The following is a 12353-nucleotide window of genomic DNA, read 5'->3' on the forward strand; positions in this document are numbered from 1 at the left end:
ATTTTAACTGTAGTGAGATGATATCCCATTGACTAGTCCTGCTCTTTTTTTGGTTTCCATTGGCATGGAATAACTTTTTCCAACCTCTTATTTTTAGTTTATGTGTGTCTTTACAGGTGTAGTGTTTCTTATAGGCAGCAGATCAATGGGTCTTGTTTTTTCATCCATTCAGCCACTCTGTGTCTTTTTATTGAAGAGTTTAGTCCATTTACATTCAATGTTACTATTGATAAGAACTTATTCCTGGCAGCCATGAATATGCTCAGGCTTCAGAAGAGGCTCACCTCTAGTGTCCTCCGCTGTGGCAAGAAGAAGGTCTGGTTGGACCCAAATGAGACCAATGAAATCGCCAGTGCTAACTCGTGTCAGCAGATCCAGAAGCTGATCGAAGATGGGCTGATCATCTGCAAGCCTGTGACAGTCCATTCCCGGGCTCGCTGCCAGAAAAACACCTTGGCCCGCCGGAAGGGCAGGCACATGGGCATAGGTAAGCGTAAGGGTACAGCCAATGCCCGAATGCCAGAGAGGGTCACATGGATGAGGAGAATGAGGATTCTGCGCCGGCTGCTCAGAAGATACCGGGAATCTAAGAAAACTGATCGCCACATGTATCACAGCCTGTACCTGAAGGTGAAGGGGAATGTGTTCAAAAACAAGCAGATTCTCCTGGAACACATCCACAAGCTGAAGGCAGACGAGGCCCGCAAGAAGCTCCTGGCTGACCAGGCTGAGGCCCGCAGGTCTAAGACCAAGGAAGCATGCAAGCGCCGTGAAGAGCACCTCCAGGCCAAAAATGAGGAGATCATCAAGACTTTGTCCAAGGAGGAAGAAACCAAGGAATAAAAGCTCCCCCTTTGTCTGTACCTACTGGCCTCCGTGATTACACAGATCAGCCATTAAAATAAAATGAGCCTTTATCTGCTAAAAAAAAAAAAAAAAAGAACTTATTCCTGTCAATTTATTTTTCTAATTGTTTTGTGGTCTTCCTTGTTTCCTTCCTATGTTTTCCTCTAGTGAAAGTGATTTTCTCTGATAATATTATTTAGTTTATTTTTATTTTTTGTGTACCCATTGTATGTTTTTTGGTTTGAGGCTACCATGAGGCTTGCAAATACTATCTTATAAACCATTATTATACTCTGATAACAACTTAACACTATTTTCATAAACAAACAAGTGAAAAGAAACCAATAAACTCTACATCTTAACTTCATCCCCATTTTTAAACTTTTGTTATTTCTATCTTATTTTATAGTCTATGCCTTGAAAAGTTGTCATAGTTATTATTTTTGATTGGTTCATCATTTAGTCTTTCTGCTTAGCACAAGTAGTTTCTACACCACAGTTACAGTGTTATAATGTTCTGTGTTTTTCTATTATCTTTATCAAAATCACTATTACCAGTGATTTTGTACCTTCAGATGATTTCTCATTGCTCATTAATGTCTTTTTCTTTCTCACTGAAGACTCCCTTTAGCATTTCTTGAAGGACAGGTCTGGTGTTGAAATTCCTCAGTTTTTGTCAGGGAAACCTTTACTTATCCTCTACCTTTGGGAGTTTGACTATTAAATGCCTTAAATAGTCTTCTTTCAGTTAAATCTGCTTGGTGTTCTATAACTTTCTTGTACTTGGATATTGATATCTTTCTCTGCGTTTGGGGGATTCTCAGTTGTTCTCCCTTTGAATAAACTTTCTACCCTTATCTCTTTCTCCACCTCCTCTGTAAGGCCAATAACTCTTAGATTTGCCCTTTTGAGGCTATTTTCTAGATCCTGTAGGCATGCTTCATTGTTTTTTATTCCTTCTTGTCTCCTCTGTGTATTTTCTTTTTCTTTTCTTTTCTTTTTTTTTCTTTTTTTTGAGTTGCAGTTTTGCTCTTGTTGTCCAGGCTGGAGTGCGATGGCGTGATCTCGGCTCACCACAACCTCAGCCTCCCAGGTTCAAGCAATTCTCCTGCCTCAGCCTTCCAAGTAGCTGGGATTACAGGCATGTGCCATCATGCCCAGCTAATTTTGTATTTTTAGTTGAGACAGGTTTTCTCCATGTTGGTCAGGCTGGTCTTGAACTCCGGACCTCAGGTGATCTGCCCACCTCAGCCTCCCAAAGTGCTGGGATTACAGGCATGAGCCACTGCACCCAGCTTGACTGTATTTTCAAATAGCTGGTCTCAGGCTCACTAATTCTTTCTTCTGCTTGAACAATTCTGCTATTACAAGACTCTGGGCTGGGTGTGGTGCCTCACACCTGTAATCCCAGAACTTTGAGAGGCTGAGGCAGATAGATCATTTGAGCCCAGGAGCTCAAGACCAGCCTGGACAACACAGCAAAACCCTATCTCTCCAAAAAAATACAAGCCATGCATGGTGGTGTATGTACACCTTTAGTCTTAGCTACTCAAGGGACTGAGGTGGGACGATTGCTTACACCTGTGAGGTTGAGGCTGCAGTGAGCTAACATCATGTCACTGCACTCCATCCTGGGTAACAGAGTGTGACCTTGTCTCAAAAAAAAAAAAAAAAAAAGATTCTGATTACATTTTTCAGCTCCAGAATTTCTGCTCTTTAATTATTTCAATTTATTTGTTAAGTTTATCTGATAGAATTCTGAATTCCTTCCTTCTGTTATCTTGAATTTCTTTGAGTTTCTTCAACATGGCTATTTTGCATTCTCTGTCTGAAAGTTTATATATTTCTGTTTCTCCAGAATTGGTCTCTAGTGGCTTCTTTAGTTCATTTGGTTAAGTTATGTTTTCCTGGATGGTACTGACGCTAGTAGATGTTCTTTAGTGTCTGGGCATTGAAGAGTTGGGTATTATCAGAGTCTTCACTGTCTGGGCTTGTTTGTATTTGTCCTTCTCGGGAAGGCTTTCCAGATATTTCAAAGGACTTCAGTGCTGTGATCTAAGCTGTATCTGCTTTAGGGGGTATCCCAAGCCCAGTAGTGCTGTGTTCTTGCAGACTTGTAGAGGCACCACCTTGGTGTTCTTGGGTAAGATCCAAAGGAATTCCATGGATTACCAGGCAGAAACTCTTGTTCTCTTCCCTTACATTCCTTAAATACGCGAAGTCTCTCTCTCTGTGCTAAGCTGTCTGGAGCTGGTGGAGGGGGTAGGCGGGGTTTACTCCAAACCCAGTAACACTGTAGTTCTTTGAAGTTCTTGCAGACTCTTACAACCTTGATGGTCAAGGACAGCATCTGGGAGAAATTCTCTGGATTACCAGAGACTCTTGTACTCTTACCTTACTTTCTCCCCAATGAATGGAATTTCTCTCTGTCCTGAGCCACATAAAGCTGGTAGTGGAGTGACAGAAGTACCCCTGTGGCCACCACCACTATGACTGCACTGGGTTAGAGCTGAAGCCAACATAGCATTGGGTCTCACCCAAGACCTGCTGTAACCACTCCCTGGCTACTGCCTATGTTCACTCAAGGCCCTGGGGCTCTACAATTAGCAGGTGGCAGAGCTAGCCAGGTGTTTGTCTTTCCCTTCAAGGTGGCAAGTTCCCCCAGGCCCTAGGTAGATCCAGACGTACTGTGCAGGAGTCAGGGACTAGAGTAAAAAATGTTAGAAGTCTACCTGGTGTTCTATGGTACTGCAGCTGAGCTGGCTCTCAAACCATAAGACACAGTCCTTTCTACTCTTCCTTTTCCTTTCCAAAGGGAGACTAGCCTCACTCTGTAGCCACCACCACCACCACAAGCCATGGGAAGTACTTGCCAGACTACCACCAATGTTTCCTTAAGGCCCAGGGGCTCTCAAGCCAGTGTGTGGTGAATGATGTCTGGCCAGAGACTCACCCGTCATGGCAGTGGGCTCTACTCTGGACCAGGGCAGGTCAGAAATGCCATTTAAGAGTCAAGACCTGGAATCAGGAACCCCAAGGGCCCACTTGGTGCTCTACCCCTCCGTGGCCATGCTGGTACCTGAAGCCAGCAAGTCTCAGAGGATCACCCGAGGTCCACAGCGTAGTACCTGGGTACATCTGCCGGTTATTTAGGGCCCAAGGGCTCTTCAATTAGAAGGTGATGAATACTGCCAGGACTAAGTCCTTCTCAGGACCTCCTAGTCCATCACACACATCTGAATAACTTTCAATCTGAAAGCAGTGAAGAAGGGATCAAGAGGCCCTTTCATCCAGAGTCCCCTTCATGACTACACACATTTTTTAATGTCTAACTCAGTGATACGGTTTGGCTCTGTGTCCCCAGCCACATCTCATCTTGAATTGTACTCTGATAATTGCCACGTGTTGTGGGAGGGACCCAGTGGGAGATCACTGAATCATGGGTGTGGTTTCTCCCATACTGTTCTCATAGTAGTGAATAAGTCTCACGAGATCTCATGGTTTTATAAGGAGAAACCCCTTTTGCTTGCCTCTCTTTGCCTGCTGCCATTCACATAAGATGTGACTTGCTCCTCCTTGCCCTCTGCCATGATTGTGAGGCCTCCTCAGCCATGAGGAACTGTAAGCCCAATAAACCTCTTTCTTTAGTAAATCGCCGAGTCTTGGGTATGTCTTTATCAGCAGTGTGTAAATGAACTAATATACTCAGCATTTAAGGTTTACACAGCAATCAATATGTGTGTCTGACATACCTTTACCTGTTTACAGGACCTTACTACAGGTCCTGATTTAGCCAAAATGTTCAATAACATGTGCATTCATTTCAGGGGATTCATGGATCCCTTGAGGTAGGGTTGCTGGATAAAATACAGATGTCCAGTTAAATGTGAATTTCAGATGAACAACAAAGTTTTTTGCTGTTTTTTGAGATAGGGTCTCATTCTGTCACCCAGGCTGGAGTGCAGTGGCATGATCATGGCTCACTGCAGCCTCAACATCCTGGGCTCAAGTAATCCTCCTGCCTCAGTCTCCTAAGTAGCTAGGACTACAGGTGCACGCCACCACACCTGGCTATTTTTAAATTTTTTTGTAGAGATGGCAGTCTTGCTATGTTGCTCAGGCTGGTCACAAATAAGTTTTTAGTATAAGCTTGTCCCCTGTAATATTTGTAGAGATAATAGATAATCATTCTTTTTTTGTGGGGCAGGAATCCTGAGCTTCAAAAGCACCAGCGTCTAAGAAGTGATGAAGGATTTGCTGACTGAACTGAAGGCATGAGCCAAACTACTACATGGACCATACTTACATTTCAAAACTATTTGTTTATCTCACATTAAGGTGTGACTGGGCATTTGTATTTTTTTTACTTGCTAAATCTAGCAATCTGATCCTGAGGCCATTCACAGCTTTCCTATGTTCATAGATTATAGAGGAAGAATTTATATAGACTGAAAATTAAATGTTTCTTTTTTGTGGAATTATTTAACCATTTAACACTTAAGTACTAGGTGAAGGGTAAACCGAAAAAAACTCTTTCCGCTTCTTTTATCTCTAAATGTCCATGAGGACATTATTATCGCTGTTTTCAGGACTTACATTGTAAGAGTGACTATGAGTTTGATAGTCTCACCAACACTATGGCCAATAATTTCCATGTTAAATTCCTAGAACGGAAAGATGTTACATCAGATTCTTGAAATTGCAGACTTAGAAAATTAAGTTACAGAAACAGCAGATGTTCACGCTGGGAAGGAAAGAAGCTGAAACAAGTACTTCCAATTATTCAACAATCCCCTGAAGCCGCCACTGTAACTCTGGGAATTGGAATACCATTAAGTCCTATCACGGCCATCACTTAGCCTTTTTTCTCTTACTATTATTTGTAATTCCATAGTCAAGCTAGCCTTCCTACTAAGTTCTGGGGCAGGAGTTTTCTTTTTTCGGAAACTTTATTTGGATAAAGAAACATGGTCAAAAAGTTAAAACGGTGCAAATAATTATACAAAGAAAAGTAAGTCTCTCTTCTGTAGTTACCCCTAGTTCCGGGACCGCGGGTTCTTAACTTGGATTAGGAACTGCAATCTAATTCTAGAGTAATGTGAATTTTCTCAATGCACAATTTTCAATGTACAGATAATTTTGCTCGTTTGTGGGGAGACGATCCAAACTTTTACCTGAGCCTCAAAAGAGTCCGTGACGCAGAGAACCTGCTGAAGTAACCGATGCGCCAGAATGACTCGGAACGGGGGGTACAAATATCGTGTGATAATTTGTCCCCTGTGTGAAAAGTCTACCCCTATACACTCCACTCCACTCCCCGGCCACTAGGAAACGACGCTCTCCGTGGGAGGCATCCAGCTCTTCCTAAGTTTTCCGCCTGCCGCATTCCTCCCCTTCGGGGCGTCGGCGTGCGCTTACGTCATGACGCCTCACACGCAGCCCCGCCCCTGCAGAGATCGGCGGTGGGACGGAACCTGGGTTTCTCTCTAACCGGGACTGTGAGGCTTTGGCCTGGCCGGCCGCTGTTCTCGGTACCACTTTTTACCCGGGGCTGCGTCCGCTGCCGCCGTCCCTCAGTTCGCCCCCGGAGGCAGGGCAGCCGTGCCTTCTGCCGTGCGCCCGCGTGGCTGCCACCGGCCCTCCGAATCCTCCGGGGCCGCAGAGGGGTTCGCTACGGAGAGAGGCGGGGACCTTCGGGAGGAGGAGGCGGAGGAGGCGGAGGAGGAGGGAAGGAAGATGGCGGCCGTGGAACTAGAGTGGATCCCAGAGACTCTATAACACCGCCGTCTCCGCTGTCGTGGACAACTACATCCGCTCCCGCCGAGACATCCGCTCCTTGCCCGAAAACATCCAGTTCGATGTTTACTACAAGGTATGCGCCGGGGCCTGCTCTCTGCTCTCCGCCCACAACCCCGGGGTCCGCACCCCCTTCCACGTCTGCGAACCCCCGCAGTTAACCCCTCACCCCTCGCAGTAGGCTTGCTTCCCAAAACGTCTGATGCGGTGTCCGCGTTGCCAGTTGAGAAGCACCTTGTCTCCCCATGCCCTGTCTGTTAAGCTTTGGGGCCTTGAAATGATCTTCCTGAGGAGTCTTGCCCCTTTTGGTGTTGCCTTCTACACAGTGACCCTCTTGGGTAGGCCGTTTGCGTGGACTTCCTCTATCGCGCCCCTGCCCCACCTAGCCCTTTCCTTCTAGCCTGTATCTTCAGGATATTTTCCACCCTCTCCTTCCTATTAAGTGTCAGCATCAGCTAGACTTTTTTCCCTGCTCCTCCCCCGACCCCTTCGTACTTTCTTATCTCACCGCCTTCCTTCCCCTAGTGTTTTGGTTTTTTGCCTCGTGTTCCTTCGTTTCTCCTTTCTTTTCCCAATTGGGAAGGAGTTGGGGATTATTGGAAATAATCTGTGTGTTTTATTTGCATATTCTTTAAAGCTTTGATTTTTTTGTGTGGGAGAGGAAAAGGTTTATACTTGCAGTTAAATTGGGAGTTTTTGAAGATGGGAGCGCAGATCAACTGTTTGAAGAGGACAGGGAGAGATCAAAAAAATACTTTCGATTATGTTCCTGTGTTTGAAAGTTGCAATCTTGCAGCATTCTTAAATTGCTCCCTCTCAAAAATCTGAACAGAAAGTCTCCAAGCCACTCTCCAAGGAGTTTCAAGGGTAAATGTCCTTAGATGTGGACTATTTTTGCACTGTTTTGAGAGTGTGGAGAACTTCATGAACTCAGAGCCTGCCTCTTCTCTCCCCCACATTTGAATGTGAACACTGGATTTATTATTCAGTCCTCCTTGTCTTGAATCCGCGTCCATAACTCTTAGTCTCCAGTAGCCACCCATGCAAAATGTGACCAGAAGTAGCACGTAATTTATTTTTTAGATCTTAAATACTTCTTCTTGATCTGTAGTTTGGCTTTAACAGTGTAAACTGATATTTTGACAGATGTGTATGTTCTTATGTAGGTACAGTTTATGGCAATTGTTTTATTGGGAAGATTGCCTGCTTTCTCCACCCCTAGAAAATATATATATATATATATATATTTTCAGAATTAGCAGTTGATGGGCTGCATTCTGCTAAATCCAGCTGCTTTGCACCAATTCTAACAATTAAAGTGGAGTTTCCCCCCTAAATACTTGGAGAAGATTCGTTTAGGTCATGCATATTATTATTTTGGATTTAGGAAAAAAGCTTCCTTTATTCTTAATCCCTTTGATACATTGATTTTCTTCTGTGTATATCTAAGGAAATTTTGTTCATTCAAGGTACAGTCCCCTGCAGGAAGGACAAATTAGATTTGTCTTTCTCAGTCTGGGAGACTGCAACTTTGTTTGTGCTCTCTGTCCATTTTATTAAATCATATGTTATCTTGTACCTCATATGTAATCTCTTCAGAAGAAATTATTGGGAATGTGATCAAAGTATAGTTGAATTCGCTCAAAATACTTGAATGTCTTCTAGTAACTTTCACCTCTAATTGAAGCTTTTCATTTGAAAATTGTTAGTACAAACAGACGGTGCTTTTGTCAGAATTTCTGTTTGACGTAGTTCACACAGTTTTAATATCGCTCCTTTTTGGTACACTTTTACTTCTTAATAGTTGTATGCTTATTGGGAGTATGGCACTGTGCTAAGATGAAGGAAGTATTACATGTGCCTGTAACTGTGTTAAGTGCTTTTATATATGTTATCTTGTTTAATCTTCAGAATTAAACTGTACTTCTGAAGTAGAGTACAGTATTACCCTGCTTTATTGGTGAGAAAGTTCAGTAATTTAATTAAGGTCTTAAGCCTGATATTTAGTTCCTGAGTTCCTTGCTTTTTTACTTAGGTACCTATCTTAACATAGTAGATTCTTTTCGTGAAAGATATTATAACACTAATTTTTTTATTAGCTTCCATAGAAGTAGAGTGAAAGTCAATCCCAGGAATCTATTCTAGTCTTTAGTGGAGATATAAGAAGAAATTATTCTTCTTATTAAAATTAAAAAAAAAAAAGAGGGAGATGGGGGTCTCGCTATTTTGCCCAGGCTTGGGGTCTTGAGCTCCTGGACTCAAGCTATCCTCCTGCCTCAGCCTACAGGCATGTGCCACCACACCTGGCTTTTCTTCCTTTTAAACACTGTATTAACACATAAGTATAAGAAACTTTTTTTGTGTGGAGACAAGATCTTGCTCTGTTGCCCAGGCTGGAGTGCAGTGGTGATCATAGCTCACTGCAACCTTGAACCCCTGGGTTTAAGCAATCTTCCCATCTCAGCCTCCTGAGTAGCTGGGACTACAGGTTCATGCTACCCACACCTAACTAATTTTTTTTTATTTATTTATTTTTAGTATAGATGAGGTCTTGCTACATTGCCCAGGCTGGAGAAACTTTTTAAAGCAGTATAATCGCACACATAAATATAATACACTAATCCTCTGCCCAACTCGTGAAAATTTTAGGAAGGTTTACTATTTACAGTTGCCATTTTTCTCCACTTTAAAGCCAAGGAGAAACTCATCACTACATCTCTCTTGCAGTCCAAATTTCCATCAGTAGGCATAGTCATAGACAAAATTGTAGTATTTGTGGAGTCAAAAATTTCCCCATTCTGCTTGTTTGGTGTAGTACAGTATGACTGTGTTAATTTTTGTAATAGCTTCAGATAAAGGCACAGTCATAAAGCATTAGGAGATGGGGTTATGAAATGAATGGAAGGTAAAGAAGTAGGAATGTTGACTGCTCCATAAGCAGGGAAGGGAGAGAGGAGTTGATAAATAGGGTAAAATATGAAGTATTTTATCTTTTTTTTTTTTTTTTTTTAAAGAATGGAAGACATTACAATATATTTGTTGGCTGAATGGCAGAAACCAAGAGAGTGAGCTTGAATATCCAAGTGAGATGGGAAATAAGTTATGGAGCAAGGTCCCTGAGCAGGACCATGAGTTGATGTGTCTTGCCCATTTTTGGTCTTTCCTCCTTCACGATACCTAAATTAAGGTATTATCCTTATATTGGAGTTGGGGAAAGAACTTTTCTTCTAAGATCAGAAGGAAATAATTAAAGATATAAAGGCACGGGGCTCACACCTGTAATCCCAACACTTGGAAGGCTGAAGCAGGAGGATCACTTGAGCCCAGGAGTTCAAGACCAGCCTAGGCAACATAGTGAGACCCCGTCTCTAAAAAAAAAAGTAGAAAAAATTATCCAGGTATGATGGTGCATGCCTGTCATCCCAGCTACTTGGAGGCTGAGGTGAGAGGATTGTTTGAGTCCAGGAGGTCAGAGCAGGCAGTAAAGTTTGTGCTACTGCACTCCAGCCTGGGCAACAAAGGGAGACCCTACCTCAAAACAAGTCATGAATATAGATAAGTTTGTAAGAATGATTGTAACGAATTAGGAGGTGAGTTCATTTGCTGAGGGTGAGTGGTAGGAGTGGTAGCTTTTATGTAGGAAGTCTAAACAGAAGTTGGGAATGGCTACTGAGATGTATGAGAAGGAAAGGTGACTAAAAATATGTAAAAGAATTGACAGTTCAATAAAAATCAGTACCCTACAAAATACAGTCATGTGTTGCTTAATGACAGGGATACGTTCTGAGAAATGCATTGTTAGGCAATTTCATGCTTGTGGGAACATCGGGAATGTCAGAGAGTATACTTACACAAGCCTAGATATGTAAGCCTAGATGGTAAAGTCTACTGCACACCTAGGTTATATGGGATAGCCTATTGCTGTTAGGCTACAAACTTGTACAGTGTTCTTACTTTACTGAGTACTGTAGGCAGTTGTAACATAGTAGTAAGTATGTCTGTATCTAAACCAGGAGTGTCCAATCTTTTGGCTTCCCTGGGCCATGTTGGAAGAAGATAAATTGTCTTGGGCCACACATAAAATACACTAACGATAGCTGATAAGCTGAGGGGAAAGAAAAAAGGAAAAACAACTCATAATGTTTTAAGAAAGTTTATGGATTTCTGTTGGGTCGTATTCAAAGCTGTCCTCGGGGCCAGGTGTGATGGCTCATGCCTGTAATCACAGCTCTTCTGGAGACAGAGGCAGGAAGATAGCTTGAGCCCAGGAGTTTGAGACCTGCCTGGGTGAGATAGCGAGACCCCATTCTTCACAAAAAGGAAAAACAAAAAGTGTAACTGAAAGCTGTCCTGGGCCACATGTAGCCCGCTGGCTGTGTGTTGGGCAAGCTTGATCTAAACATAGAAAAGTTACAGTAAAAATGCAGTATAAAAGATAAGAAATGGTACACCTGTATGGGGCACTTAACATAAATGGAGCTTTTGGGACTGAAAGTTGCTTTGGTAAGTCAGTGAGTAGGTGGTGAGTGAATGTGAAGGCCTAGGACATCACTGTACACTACTGTAGATATTATGAACAGTGTATACTTAGACTACTCTAAATTACTGTTAAAAGATAAAGTAATTGGACTGCAATGTCACTAGGCAATAGGAACTTTTCAGTTCTGTTAAAATCTTATGGGACCACCTTTGTATATGCAGTTGGTTGTTGACCAAAATGTTAGGTGGCATACGATTGTAGTGGCTTGGATTCTGAAAGTTTTCTCTCCAACCATTTTGGTATAAAAGCAGATAAGATGAAGTGAAAGAATTGTAAGCCAGATGCAGTGATACATGCCTGTAGTCCCATCCTAGCTACCGAGGAATCTGAGGCAGGAGGATGGTTTGAGCCCAGAAGTTGGAGGTTGTAGTGTGCTAGCTGTCGTTGTGCCTGTGAATACTGCACTTCAGCCTGGGCAACACAGTGAGACCTCGTCTCTTTAAAAAAGAATTGTAGAACTCTATACAGAGTGAAAGAAAATAGACAGGGGGCTGCATTCTTATTCTAAAGAATGAAGTTTATGGTCAGGCATGATAGCTCACACCTATAATCCCAGCAGTTTGGGAGGCTGAGCTGGGAGGGTCTCTTGAGTCCAAGAGTTCAAGACTGGCCGGGGCAATGTGGTGAGACTCCATCTCTTTAATAAAATGAAGTTTATGATCTTTTTATTTTAACTGCTGAAGGTCTATTTTGTGTTTTGTTCCAAATACAAAGTATGCCATGCAGTTAAGCTTTACCTAGGTGAAGTGTTTCAGTAATGTGTCCTATTTATTATGTTCACAATCTTGATTTTTTTTAAAAAACAGTCTCGCTCTGTTGCCCAGGCTGTAGTGCAGTGGCACAGTCTCGGCTCACTGCAACCTCTGCCTCCCGGGTTCAAGTGATTCTTCTGCCTCAACCTCTCGAGTAGCTGGTATTACAGGCACCTGCCACCACGCCCAGCTAATTTTTGCATTTGTAGTAGAGATGGGGGTTTCACCATGTTAGCTAGGCTGGTCTTGAACTCTTGACCTTAAGTGATCTGCCAGCCTTTGCTTCCCAAAGTGCTAGGATTACAGGAGTGAGCCACTGCACCCAGCCTCCTTAATGATTTTTTAAAAAATTATTTAAAGTATCATGCTGAAAAGAAAAAACAAAATAAAAATAAATATCATGCTGAAAACCGTACTAA

The 12353-nt window shown here is 42.7% G+C and overlaps 2 protein-coding genes across 2 annotated transcripts in view; both read left to right on the top strand.

Annotated features, from left to right (window-relative positions):
* Positions 1–237: 237 nt before the first annotated feature.
* Positions 238–943, top strand: LOC135275748 (large ribosomal subunit protein eL19-like). Its single transcript, XM_064378270.1, has one exon. The coding sequence runs from the start codon at positions 253–255 to the stop codon at positions 841–843; it is 591 nt and encodes a 196-aa protein (XP_064234340.1). The 5' UTR covers positions 238–252; the 3' UTR covers positions 844–943.
* Positions 944–3804: 2861 nt separating this feature from the next.
* LOC110569114 (uncharacterized) overlaps positions 3805–12353 on the top strand; it is a 55129-nt gene continuing 46580 nt past the window's right edge. Inside the window, exons 1-2 of the mRNA XM_064378052.1 lie at positions 3805–3970; positions 6175–6718. Of these exons, the coding sequence (XP_064234122.1) occupies positions 3805–3970; positions 6175–6718 (710 nt within the window). The remainder of the gene's footprint in view (positions 3971–6174; positions 6719–12353) is intronic.

Source organism: Aotus nancymaae, unplaced genomic scaffold (genome assembly GCF_030222135.1).
Source record: "Aotus nancymaae isolate 86718 unplaced genomic scaffold, 86718_ANA_hifiasm-v0.15.2.pri h1tg000018l, whole genome shotgun sequence".
Classification (NCBI taxonomy): Eukaryota; Metazoa; Chordata; class Mammalia; order Primates; family Aotidae; genus Aotus; species Aotus nancymaae.